Source organism: Talpa occidentalis, unplaced genomic scaffold, assembly GCF_014898055.3.
Source record: "Talpa occidentalis isolate TD23 unplaced genomic scaffold, MPIMG_talOcc4v2.1 talOcc4.17, whole genome shotgun sequence".
Taxonomy (NCBI): Eukaryota; Metazoa; Chordata; class Mammalia; order Eulipotyphla; family Talpidae; genus Talpa; species Talpa occidentalis.
The window spans coordinates 530,492-544,017 of NW_023601754.1; the positions used below are offsets into that span (position 1 = coordinate 530,492).

General features: G+C 66.1%; 1 protein-coding gene across 1 annotated transcript in view; it reads right to left on the reverse strand.

The window, feature by feature from the left end:
* The window catches only part of ZC3H18 (zinc finger CCCH-type containing 18), a 29,630-nt gene that overhangs the window by 6,109 nt on the left and 9,995 nt on the right, over positions 1–13,526 (reverse strand). The window contains 5 exon segments of the mRNA XM_037515750.2: positions 4,397–4,665; positions 5,647–5,764; positions 8,047–8,204; positions 8,745–8,837; positions 9,154–9,302. Coding sequence (XP_037371647.1) covers positions 4,397–4,665; positions 5,647–5,764; positions 8,047–8,204; positions 8,745–8,837; positions 9,154–9,302 — 787 coding nt within the window.

A 13,526-nucleotide genomic window follows, 5' to 3' on the forward strand; every position in this document is an offset into this window, starting at 1 on the left:
AGACAGCTGCCCCCGCAGCGCCACTGGAGGAGAGCCCAGGCGTTCAACCACTGCCCGCTGGCCCTTTCAGCCCCGTTCAATCGATCACCACCTGCCAAGTTTCGTGCCCCCTCCTTGCTGGGAATCCCACATCGAGAACGACATCCGACATTCACGATGACCCCAAGGACTCACAAAATTGAGACGCAAAATCCCTGTTCTCTGCCCTCAGCCAGAGCACGACCACGCGCTCACGCAGGGTCCCGGGACGTCGCGGGGAGCAGGCGGCGCCCCCAGGCACCGCCCGAGAGTGCTCGTCCCTAGGCAGCAGGAAGCCGGCACCCGGCCACCAGGTTGGTCCTGAGTCACAGAGAGGCGGCCCTCCGAGGAGGAGAGGCAGGGCAGGCCCCGGCGTGGCTGGGCCAGCCCCTCTGGACGCAAACCTTGCGGCATTCGCGGGCCCCGTCCTGGCCACAGTGCGCAGCGGGGCCAGGGGCCGCCGGGAGGCCAGCGCCTCCCAGGAGACTCGTCGCCTCGCCAGGGTGACCCTCGCCTGGAGAGGATTACGCCTTCCCGAGGGGCAGCCCTAAGTCTCGCTGTCCGTGTGCCCCCACCCCCGCCCCGTGGCCTCCGCAGAGGGAGCTGGCCGGGACCCCGGGGGGTGGGGGTCCTGACTCGAATCAGCACCCCGCCATCCAGGCTCTCTCTGGCGACCCACCAGGACAAATGATCCAGGACTTCACACAGAATTTTTTTCAGACACATTTAAGTTTAAGAAGCGAGGCCAGCCAACGGACCAGCGCGCGGCACCACGCGCCTGTGCCAAGGCAGGCTCTGCGGCCGCCCGCCAGGGCCCCACGACGGCAGGGCTGGGAAAGGGGCCGCGCTGACAGCCTGCACCGGAGCCGGACAGCAGCCTGGAGAGGCTGCCTCCACCCCGGCGAGGGGGACCCTCGCGATCACTGACAGGCAGACCCCACGGCGTCAGTGCCCAGTGAACGTCAAGTACAAAGGTCAGAGCAAGACAGGACGAAGGGGCCAGCTCGGCTCAGCTCGCCTGGGCCCATGCTTGGCCGAGAGTGGGGGCCAGGCATGACGCAGTGGCTGAGGATCTGGGAACTCCGACTTGAGCAGGGGCCAGGTCTGGGGTCAAAGATAAAGAGGGTGTAGGTCCCTGTGGAATGCGGGGGACACAACTCAACTTAGGACGCAGGAGGCGGGGACACCAGGGCATGGGGCTCACTGACTGAACCCGCGTGTTTCTGGAAACGCTCAGAGACCCCACAAGAGCTGCTCTTCTCTGCCCTCTGACCTTCTGGGAAGCTGTGGGAAACACTCAAATGACCCACCCTCAGCTGCCTCCCTAAACTGGAATAGAAACACTGCCCGGCTCAGGTGAGCCCCTCCCTGCCACAGGGCTGGTCCGCCCACTGCCCAGACCTCTGGCAGGAGGTCCCGCTGCCCGCCCCCCCCCCCACTGCTACCATACCCCCTCCTGCCAAACCCCACCAGAGCCAGTGCCTCCCCACCCCCACTCCCGGGGTGCGCACCTGACCATCACCCCTCCAAATGCGGGCTCATGGCAGTCCTGCGCCTCCCCCACCACACGCTGTTATCAGTCAGGAGCCCCAGCTGGACAGGGCCCCTTGTGGCCTTCAAGGCCTGCCAGTCCCTCCAGCCGGGAACAAGAGCACAGGCCAAGTGCAGTGCAGCCCCCCGTCCTCAGCTCTCAACTCTGCACGGAGCAGAACCCCAGCCAGAGTCGGAGTGGCCCCGGGGGCTGGCGCGGTCCGGCCTGCACCCTCAGCCACGTGGGCGGTGCTGGGAGGCCGGGGCAGGGCAGATACGCCGTCCTGGGGCTCGGGGAGCACAGGCCTGCAGGCTCTGAAAACATTTGAACTTAACCCCCAGCGGCAGAACCCGGGGCGCAGGCTAAGCACCAGCTGGGGTGGCCCTGCAGGGGTGTGGACACACCCAGGTCTGCAAGAACTCGTCTGGAAGAGGCTCAGGTGGCTGTGGAAAGGGCGACAGGGCTCCAGAAGGACGAGCCCCTCTGCCGGGAAGGGCTGCCGGCCACCCCGGCCGCAGGCCTCATGGAGACAGGCGCGGGCGGCTGGGCCGACAGCCAGATGTAGGCGACGGCCCCAGGAGCGCCCTGACAGCGGCCTCGGCGCCAGCAGTGAGAGCTGCCCACGGGCTGGCATCACGGGAAAGGCGGTTCCCGAGGGGAGCTCCCCTGGTGATGCAGACACATCCTCCAGGCGGGAGCGCTGCTCTGCTCTGAGTCAGCCCGGACGCGGGGGAGGGAGCCCCAGCAGCAGAGTCACGAGGCAGACCCGGTGAGAAGTCCCCACGGAGGGACTTGCCGGCACCCTCGGGGAAGCAACAGGAGCGAGGTCAGTCCTGGGAAGAAGGGGTGGCCCCTCAGAGCTCAGCCCCACCCACACCCCATGCTGGCCATGTGGTGCCACAGACGACGCGGGCACCCACTCGGGGCGAGGCTCCCAGGGGTGCTTTCTGGCGCAGTCGCGTCCATCTCCTGGGTGAGTGTGGAAGCCATTTAATTCCCACCCTGACAAGGAGCACGAGGAGCTAAGAGCTAAATGAACGTGCTTCCGGCAAGAAGGGAGACGTAATTGTTCTCTCCTGAAGACGAGCCCCGGGCCTGCTGGTGGGAGGCCGAGGGGCAGGTGGCCCGGGCTGGCAAGGGAGCACCGACTGCGGGCGCAGGAGACACAGACTGGTCAGCGCATCCTGGGGACACTCAGAGCCCCAGGACACGTGACTTGCGCTGCTCTGAGAACGACCCTTTGCCTGACGCGGGAAAAGCTGGAGAGCGGGCCACGGCGCGGGCTGGCAGGGCCCTCCAGGAAGGCCCGCCGTCCACCTGGGACACACCCGGCTGGAGGGATGCGAGCGGCCGCTCCAGCAACCCTGCCCTCTCCTGTCCCGGGCAGCTGGCCCTGAGGGCAGGCGGGCGTCCGTGGGGCCGGGCTTTGTTTCCGCACGCGACGCTATCAGAGCCTTCTGCGCCGCCACCCAGGGGCGACTCTGTCTGACGAGGTCAGGGTGAGTGTCCTGGGCGCTGCTCGCAGGGGGCGTCTGTGTCCCGGGCATCCCCACCAAGGCCGCCTGAAGGACCCAGTGCGCACCAGGACGCGCCCCTCTTCCAGCAGGGGAGGGCCCGCGCCCCACGGGAGGGACCAATAGCACAAGACACAGAAACGAGGCCTGCCTTTTAGCCACCAAGACTGTTACAATGAATAAATTCAGTAAAATTGTGGGACCTGAAGTCCTCGGGCAAGAAACAGTGGCCTTTCTATAGGAGCCGCCGGGAGGAGGCAGGAGACGACCCCACCTACGGCAGAGCAACCCCGCAGGTGCCCAGGAACCCAGGCGAACATGGCCTGCACGCTGGAGAGCTGGGGCACCGAGACAGAGTCGCAAAGGAGTGAGCCCCACCGCCCACCTGTGCTCCAAAAGGGCCAGTCTGGGGGATGCCCACGCACCCCGAGTATCTCCAGGCTCGAGGAAACGCCTACCAGACTCCAGCATTTTACAGAAATGGCAAAAATAACCTCAATATTCTTATGGAATCACAAAGGGCGCCAAAGAGCCAAAGACCCCTCAGAACAGAGCTGGGGCGCCAACTCCCTGGTGTCACCCCGGGTGGCAGAGCCACTATCGGGGTCTTCGGGTCCTGGGGGTGGGAGCTCATGTCCCAACAGCCCAAGGGCCATCTGGACACCAGCCGGTGCCATCAGGGACACAGATGCCGTGCCGGGCAAAGGAGGGCAGGGCTGGCCCGCGCGCCCGGTGGACGCGTTGGGTACAGATGCCGCTGGGTGGGAGCAGCTTCAAGCAGCCCCCGCCTGCGACACGAAGGCCCGGAGAGCACGTCCAGCGCAGAGCCAGCGCAGAGCGGCGGGGCGCTGCCGGGAGCAGGAGGGCCCTGGGCACGCCGAGACTGCGAGTGTGCAGGGGGCGTCTTAGTGGGGACACGGGCATTTTAAAACTGTCGGTGACGGCACGGGTCAGCCGTCAGCGCACAGGCAGACACCGCCGAGCGTGGACGCTCCGGCCGGGCGGCGCGGGGCGACGGTCTGCACGCCGGAGCACGGGCGCAGCCTCCCCAGCTCCGGGTCCTCGCGGACCATCTGTCCTGCTCGAGGACTGAGCGTGTTTTGAAAAAGGGCGGGGCGGGGCGCTGCCCGCTGGGCTGCAGCACGGGGCGGGTCCTCGCTCTGCCCGCCAGCCCCCACGCCGGGCCCTGCACCCCCCACGCCAGGCCCTGCACCCCCGGTGGCGGGTCTGCGCACGGAGCCTGGGCGTGAAGCGAGCGCCGGGCGTCGCCGGCCAGCGGACATGCGGCTTCTCCGGCGCCGCGCCCCAGGGCCCTCCCCAGCCCCGGGCCTACCTGGGTGGCTGCGGGGAGCGGGGCTTCGGCTTCTCCTTCTCCTTGTCCCGCTCCTTGTCCCGGTCGCGGTCGCGGTGCTGTCTGTCCTTCTCGTCCCGCTTGGCGCGTTCTCTCTCCCACTCCTCCTTCCTGCGCTGCCGGTCCTTGTCCCGCTCGCGCTCCCGCTCCCGCTCGCGCTCCCGCTGCCGGCGGTCCCGCTCCCGCTCGCGCTCCCGCTCACGCTCCCGCTCACGCTGCCGGGTCTCCCGCTCGCGCTCACGCTCCCGCTCCTTTGAGGGAGACACAGCGCGAGGCCTGAGCAGACCCGCAGAGCCGCCGCAGGGCGCGGGGGAGCGGGCCTCACGCCCAGGTTTCCCTCAGACGTGGATTCGGCCCCAAAGGAGCGCAGCACAATCTAAGGGGGGGCGCACCCAGCCATGGACCCCAGGCCGCCCCCCGCCCCCCAGCCATGTCAGGCGGAGCGGCCCTCGGGCAGGACGGAGGTCAGCAGACACCGAAGACGGCGCTGGGTAGTGTCTGGACAGACGGTGCCCCCGCAAGCCGGTTCACACTCTCCCGAGCAGTCCTGAACCCCTTCTGAACCCCTGACCTGCTCCCAACCATTCGTCTGCTCCAAGGGTCAAAGCTAAACCAGAGTGAAGCCTGAGCCGCAGCCTGGCCTACCCTGGGCAGGGGAGGAGGACACAGGTGAAGGGGCTCCAGTGGGCACCCCACACCTTGGGGGGCTCCCGCCCAGGACCCAGCACCCACAGCCAAGCCCAGGAGGACTCTGCCCACAGGGGAGAGGGGCGGGACAGCCCCCGGACCCAGTGCACCACATGGTCACGCATGAAGTGACAGCCCCTTGCCCTGGCAACCGGGGACTTGCTTGGCTGCTTCTGATGTTTGTGAGCAACTGCTTTTCCCTAACGCCCCAGAGCCTGAGACGAGGGGCTCCGGATGGGAGGCACACACACTCCACACCGGGAACTCTCGCAAGGAACACCCAACGGGACAGTCGCCACTAGGCTGACGTGGCCTGGCTGGCGGCGCGGGGGCCTGGCCCGGCCAGTCAGGTGCACAGAAGAGGCCCTGGGGGGAGGCGGTCGCCACGGAGCCCGAGAGGAGCGATGCCAGCCCCAGGGGGAGACACACACCTCGCCAATGCCCACCGATCCCGAGTCGGGGGATGCGATGACCAAAGGCAGCCGCAGCGGGCAGAGACCACGGGGGGTGGGGGTGGGCGCACCACTGGGCCGCCCGGTACTCACGCGGTAGCTGTGGTAGGGCTCGGCCTCGGTGTACTGCACCCGGAAGTTCTCGTACTGGCCGCCGCGCCAGAAGCGCTCGATCTCGTAGTCGTAGTAGGGGTCGGCGTACGGCTCCAGGCTGCGGAGAGCGGGCACGGGAGACAGCGTGACCGGGCGGCAGGCACACGGCACAGCCGCAGCACCGAGCCCCGCTCCGCACACGGAGGGCAGTGCCCGCGCCAGCTCGGGGCTGAACGGACATGGGGACTCAGCGGAGCCAGACCCAACGAGGAAGCCACGGCCCACGCCTGCAGAGACCGGGGCGGCCCGGGACCCATTAAAGGCCCACGCCCATGAAAACGCTCGGGAAGATGGGCAGCGACGGCTTCCTCACGGGACACCCTGCCTGGCGCTTCAGAGCACGAGCTGGCCCTGTCTGTGAGGGGGTGACGAGGCACCTCCATGGGACCGGGCGAGACAGCGGGGGGCCGGGCAGAGCCAAGTCGGGCAGGAAGGCAGAGCAAGAAATCGACCTGTGGAGCAGACACTGGCCCAGGCCAGGAGGAGCTCCTCTGACAGCAGCAAAGGAGGAAAGACGCTGAGGACACGAGCGTGCAGCCAAATGTGTGGAATCCACCCGAGGACAACTTCGCGACACTCAGGAAGACACGGAAAGCATGACAGTGAGTGGGCCAGCATCCCTGCCTTCGGTCAGGCGAGCGGGCATCGCCCGGGAGCCTGCTCTCCCCCATTCAGGCCCACCCTCGGCTGCCACCCCAAGGCCAGCGCCGGACATTAGGACGCCTGCGTGCTGCAAACCAAGCACTGGAGAGATGGCAGGGGCCTGCGGCCTGCTCATGGCGGACTTGTCATCACAGAGGGATGGCCAACCTGGCCCTGGGAGGAGGGGCGGAGCCCACCCTGCCCAGGAGCCACCCACCCGGCTGCCCCAAACCCCAGGGGAGCAGGGAGGGAAGGCACCTTCGGCCAGGCAGGCCAGAAGGTGCTTGCAGGGATCTCCTGGCTCTGGACCAGCACTTCTTTGTGCCCGCGGCTCCAGAGGCTCAGCTCGGCTCACCCACGCGTGCCAGGAAGCCCCTCCTTGACCTTCAAGCACCTGTCAGGACCCACGCGGCTGGCCTGGCCCAACGACACACCCGTCCCCGCCCACAGCCGCCTCCCCCCTCGCAGCAGGGCCTCGTGGCTCAGGGGCCCCGGGTGGCACTGCCAGCTTGCACACAGGCTGCGTCCATGTGTTCTCAGGCCACCAGCACCCGGAGGAGAAAGCCGAGGGGCCCTGGAGGCACAGGCACTCCTGTATATCAGGACGCAAAACCACACCCTCCACCAAGCCAAGACCCTGGAAACATCTTCCAGAGTAGGCGTGAGGGCACGTGCTCCTGCAGAGAAGGCCAAAGTTTGGAGAAACTGGCTTAAAGTGAAAGTGGCCTCTGCTGCGGGGCGTCTTTGTCCAAGGACAGCTACTGGGGACAGCTGTGCTGTTCCCGCAGTGACCAGCCTGGAGCCCCAGCAGCCAGGTGGCAGCATTTGAGGGGCGCCAGCCGTGTAGACTGAGGCTGGCCGGAAGGAGGGCGCATTGCCAGCTGACAGAGCTGTGTTCCAAGAAGGTGCTGGGACCCTGCCCTGGCAGGTGTGTCCTGGGGTGCCGGGTCTGGCCCATGCGCGCCTGTGTGACCAGGGGCACTGGGCATAGGCCAGCCTGTTTCCACACATGAGACCCACAAGGCAAAGGCACCTGAATGAGGGGCTCAGGTGGGGCAGGAAATTGCAAAACTAAGAGTTGGGGTGCATGTCTGGAAAAGCACTTTTTACAATTTGGTTTAATTGGGAAAAAACGGGTATCAGGAAGGCAGTGCTCCTGCCCCATCTCCACAGCCCACATCCCACCTGGAGCCCGCCTGGCTCCCCCCTAGCTGGCCTTCACCCACAGCCGGCTCTCTGCAACAGGGGTGGGGGGAGGGCTGCCTGGGCCTCCCACTCGGCCACAGCATCCTGATGGAACCAAGGCTCTTTCCCTATTCTTTGCGGAAGCGCTTGAGGAGTCGCAAACCGCCGACAGGGCCGACCCTGCTCTAAAGTGCACCCGATTCACCAGCTGTCCATGGTGAAGGTGGGGGGCCCACAGAACAGGGGTGGAGGCCCCACAGAACAGGGGTGGAGGTCTGCTGTGGGGGCTCACAGCTCTTGCCAGGCTGGTGGGCAGCAGTTGGCACCAGTGCCAGGCCCTCCCTCCCCAGAAGCCAACTCTGAGAAGACTCAGGTACAAAAAGAAAGTCAGAAGCGATCTGGGGGTGTCTCGCAGCAGGCAGAGCGGGCAGGCGCTGGCCGGGCATGCCCCTGCGCAGCCCTCAGCGCGGTCACCTGTGGGCGCTCTCGGGGCGGGGGGCAGGGCCTCCTTACGCTGTGTCTCTGACGTCCCTCGTGATGCGATAGTTCCAATCTCGGAAAATGTCATTTTCTTTGTCAAACTCCCGCTCGTCTTCACCGATGGTCACTGTGAACCTTTTCTCCTCAAAATCGGGCTCCTGTTCCTTTCGGATGGTTGCTTTTTTAAGAACCTACCGCGGCAAGGAGGAAGAAGTCAGGGTCAGGAGGAAACCTGCTGTGACGCGGAGGCCTCTGGGGTGGCCGGCGGCTGCACCCAGCACCCAGCACCCAGGGCGGGCCACCGCGCAAAGGGTGCTCACGCAGCACGGAGCAGGTGACTGAGCCAGGCACGCCGACGACCCGCCCCTGGACGGAGCCCCAGAGCCCCGCTATTCACTCAGCGAGGGCGGGGGAAGGCGGGCCTGCTCCTGGCCGCGGCGCCAGTGGGTGCTGCACCTGGCAGCTCATGGAAGAGGAGCCGGCCCGAGGCCAGGGGGCCCGGGCCACGGGGCCCGGGCCGCTCTGGACGAGCCCTGTGAGCAGCGCCACACAGCTCGCCTCGCCCTCGTAGGCCGGGCTCCAACCTGGGCCTCCCCAGCCTCCTGGGCCGGTCCAGGGCCAGCAGCATCTGTGAGGCGGTCAGCCTGGCCGCCGTGAGCCCAGCACACCCTCGCTGCGAGGCGTCCCCGCGCCCTGCTCTGCAGGGCCTCTCGGGCTCGCCAGGCCATTACCTCCTTCGCGTGCCGGAGTCCGCGTTCCCAGGCACTCTCTGTTGGGGGTTCTGGAGGGGGTGGAGGCAAAATTTCATCAACTACTGGCCCACCCTATTAAAAAACAAGAGGGAAAATGTTGAGAAAAAAACCAAACTTCAAATTCCATCAAGAAGTGGGGAGCAAAAACACCAGCTAAGACCGCAGTCAGCAGTACTGCCCGCTCTTGCCAAGACTCACTCGGCTGGACTCAGCTGCCCGAGTCCAGGGTTACCGCTACATGGAGACAGCGGAAGCATCTGGAAGGCGGCTCTGTGACTCTGAGTCTCAGAAACACCTTCCTCATGAGGCAGCGAATCAGCGTTTAAGGCGGAGACTCACAACAGAGCTCAGCTGTCCCATCAGCAAGGAAAGGAAAGGCGTCACGCACCCAAGGGTTGGCAGGCATCAGTGGGTGAGGTCCGAGAGGCGGGGCACCGTTGGGCGGGAAAGGCTCGGCTTTGGTGATAAGGGAGTAGTTGCCCTTGTCGTTCACGCCAGGGTGTATAAACCTACAGTTCATTCCCCAGGTACAGTTCCCTACGGAAACAAAAGTTAGGTCAGAACGGGTCCGGGAGGTCAGCTCCGCCTGCTGCGCTGCAGCTGCCGCCTGGGGCCCTGCGGAGGAGGCCTGGACCTGAGGGGCAGACGGCGTGCTGGGGCCCCCAGACTGCAGGCCACAGGCCTCGCCACCCTATCAGGGGACGAGCCTGAGCCTGGACCCAGGGCGGCTGCACAGGGTGCCCGGCGGGCTCCTCACGCCTGGGCTGCGCTGACCCGGCTCCGGACCCCAGGCCCTCGGCGGGGGACCCAGAGGCCAGCAGCACCCACAGCACTCCTGAGGGGGCACACGCGGCCCCTGCCCAGTCCACGGGACAACAGTGCCTGTCCCCACAGAAACAGACACGCCCGAGAGCCAGCAGGCTCTGCGGGGTCCACTCGGGGACGCTTAGCGCAGGGGCCGCGGGGCCGCAGGCGGCGGGGCCAGGCTGCGCTCTGACTCGGGACACGCGCGCTGACGCCGAAAGGGAGCTGCTGCCAGGCCGCCCAGGGTGCACGTCCCCGCTCCGCGAACCTGCCTTTCTCCTGCCGAAATCCCCACCCGTTTCAAGATAATCCCGGGACTCGGAAGAGCGTGTTCAAGAGCAAGCGTAGACAAGTACGTTAGCAGAGGCTGATACTCCACGAAAGACGCCAGCAAGGCCAGCTACTGGTCTTACCCGGGAGCACAAGCCCGGGGCCGTGAAGGCAGAGCGCTTCCCGGAGCGGGACAGGGGAAGCTGAGGCTCTGAACTAGAGGGCGCAACTTTGCTTAACCTTAATTTTCTTTTAAAGATTTATTTATCTATACAAGAGCTGGGGTACAGGCCAGAAGCGCGGGAGGGTGAGAGAATTCGCCAGAAACAGAGCGGGGAGCAAGAACAGGCAGATGGACCGAAATCCACTGCTGAGGGGAGCAGCGGGCGAGGCAGGAGAGGTCTGCCGGGCCATGTGGGAATCTCCCTGCCCGGCCGGGAATCAAACCTTCACGGTGCAGCGCTTAACCTATTGCACCAGCCGGGAGGCCCTGAAACTTCATTTGAATTAAATTCACAGGCTCAAAAACAAATGAGGGATCAAAATCTAAACGCAGTAACCCCTGACACATATGGGCGTGTTCTGAGGCCCCCAGAGGACACCCCAGACACGGCAGTGTACAGTGCTCTGTCCACGGGGCGTGCGCCCCAGAGAGAAGGGAGTGGGCCAGGCGCCACGCGTGGGCCACGGGAAGGGGCCGGGCGCGGCCACCTCTCTCGAACGCAGGGTGTGCGTCTGGGCTGCAGGACGCTGCTCTGAGCAGCCCGGGCTTGAGCTGCACGGCCCTCTTCAAGGGGCACGGCCACCCACAGGCCCCATGGCCTCAGCTGCGCCACCCAGGGTGCGGAGGCCGGCCACAGGCCCTGGGGCTCCCACGGCCAGGCAGCATTCGGGGCATCTCGGAAGTGGCCACCCTAGGCCAACATCGGGGCGATGCAGTTAAAGACAGGGGAGTCAAAAGTCATTGCAGGGGGGTCAGCACTGACTTGTTCAAAGGTCAGCTGTGGTTTTAGAAAACGCTTTCAACAGGCTGGCAAGAGGGTACGTTTCAGCCACCTTTTAGGGCGCTTCTCTCCCGGCACGGCACCCACACAAGCGTGACAGCAACTAAACAGAAACACGCAGCGTTCAGGAAAAAACCAAGCCTTTTAACACGCTGAGCCTTTAAGCCTGTGTTGAAAGCCGAGGGAACGGTCTGTGGCGTGAGCCGCATCTGTAGGGTGCAGCGGACTCGAGCCCGAGGGCCCGGCGAGACGCCGGCAAACGCCCGACCACGGGGCCCGGGGTGTAAGGCCGAGGCGCCGGAGGCCGTGCGCTGCCGCTCCTCCTCCGACCGCGGGCACGTCCCCACACGTGGCTCGCGCTCCCGGCAAACAAGAGCTGGCCGTGGACGTGCGAGGGCCGGGACGTATTAGCAGGCAAGCCGCGGCTTTTCTGCGCCCTGCTTAAAACGGGAACACACAGCCGGACGGCGCGCGCACAAGCCCTGGCGCGCCTGTTCTTGCCGGGGCCACGCCACGGGCCCGTGGACAGAGAGGCCGCTGTCACGTCCACAGCTGGCGGAGGACAGCGGGGCGGCCGAGGGGACCGGGGAGAGGGCTGGGCGAGCCCCTGAGACGCTGTGGGACCCACTCCTTGCGTCGAGCCGGGTCCTTGCCGGGGTCTGTCCTGACCCTTGGCCCGCGGCCAGCAGAGGCCCGGGGCGGTGCACACGCACGGAGAGACAGCCGCCAGCCGCCAGGCCGGGCGCAGGAGGGGCAGGGGAACCCCACCGTCTTCCGGAAAGCCAGGCAAGGACGCCGGACCTGCCGCCTGGGGAGAGCAGCCCCGTCTCCCGCCGTCCCGCCAGCACGCGTTCCTTTCCGCGACGGGAAAAGCAGCTGGTTTAAATCAAAGGAAAAAGTTCTCCAGGAAACGAAGCAAAAGCGAAGCCCCCAGTTACGAGAGAAGCCGGTGCTGACGGCCACGGCGCGTCGCTGGGCCACACGCGAGGGCCCGTCTCCAAAGGCGGCGTCACAGGAAAAGCGAGTGCGGCGCGGGAGGGCGGGGAGGCTGCCCAGGACCCCCCCCGCAGCCCGGGGGCCAGGTCCTGCCGCTCAGGATGGCCCGCACCAAGCTCTCCTTGCTGATCTGGGAGGACTCGTGCTTGGAGGGGAGTGCGTGGCTGACGGCCCCGCCTCCAGCACCCCCACCCGGCGCGGAGGAGACAGGTGGGGTCTCCCTGGAGGGGCAAGTCCTCCACTGGACAGGGTGACGGCTGCACATTTCGGCGAGTCGCCAGAAGGCACCAACGGTGCCCTGGGAGGGCGGGCTGGGTGGCACGGGCATTCCATCTTAGTAAAAACCTTTGAAGACCGGGAAGCAAGCTCAAGGGCTGCTCACGAGCGCTGCAGTCAGGCTGCTGGGGGTGGACACCAGGGCGTGAGGCCCGCAAGCCAGCCAAGGGCCTGGTGCGGGTGTGCTGCCAAGACACGCTCAGAAGCACCAGGAAACGTGTGGCCTCAGCAACCCCCTCAGATGTCTCGAGGACTCCCAGGGGCCACAGGCCACATTTTGAGACCCGCTGCTCGAAACACAAAAGACAGGGCAGGGACTCAGACATGGGCAGCAGGCGCACCTCCCGCAAAGGCCAGGCACACGCAGGCGTCCCAGGCGTCAGGGGCCGTCCTGGAGAAGGAGCCTGGCCGGGGCGGGTGCGGAAGGGCAGCGCGGGGGAAACAGGGGGGCTCTGGACACGCACAGAACGCCCCTGGGATGCAGCAGCCCCACCGCCACGTGTACCCAAAAGAACTGAGAGCGGGTCTTGAGTCACACAGCGGCCCACGCAGTGCCGTGCGCCGTCCGGGAAGGCAAGCCGGGCACGCAGCGGGCAGGGCAGCGGCACCCCCCAGTGACGACTGGCCGGCCTTGAGGAAGGAGGCAGCATGATGCCTGCCAGGCACGGGCAGACTGAGGACGGCTTCAGAGCGCGCGTGCACTGCTCCTCACCCCCAAGGCTCCTGGCGGTCCGCCCCAAGACACAGGAGGTAGGATGGGGGATGCCAGCCCTGGGGGGCGGTCAGGGAGTCTGTGGCCAATGGGGGCAATGAGTTGGGCAACTGGCTGGGTGCTGCTCGACAGAGGGGCAAGCCAGGAGCCCAGAGAAAACTGGCTAAGCCCTGCGGACAGACTGTCATGACGGCCCCGCCTCGAGGCACACGTGTGCTGTGAGCGAGGTGCTAGTGTTGCCCCCACTCACATGTGCTTCTCGCACACTTTGCCGCCCAAGTGTCCATCTGGGCAATCACGTGGCCAATCTATAGATCACAACCTTGTTTTTGCGTACAAGAGCTGGGGTGCAGGCCAGACGCGCGAGGATAAGAAGAGTCACCAGAGACAGCGGGGAGCAGAACAGGCGGACTGACTGAAATCCACTGCAGAGGGGAGCAGCGGGGAAGAGGAGAGGTCTGCTGCGCCCTGTGGGGAGCTCCCTGGCCGGGGTCGCACTCAGGCTGCGGCAGTGACAGCCCGAGACTCCGCCCCCAGAGCACGGCTTGAATACAAATCACTGGCAAACTTCAAAAAAAAGGTCTTTGGATTAAGACATCACCCTCACTGCATCAACACCCACACCCACATTTAAAGCGTGCACCCCACGCTCTCCAGCACAGGCAGAGTGAGGCAGCCACGGCCAGCGCCCAGCTCCTG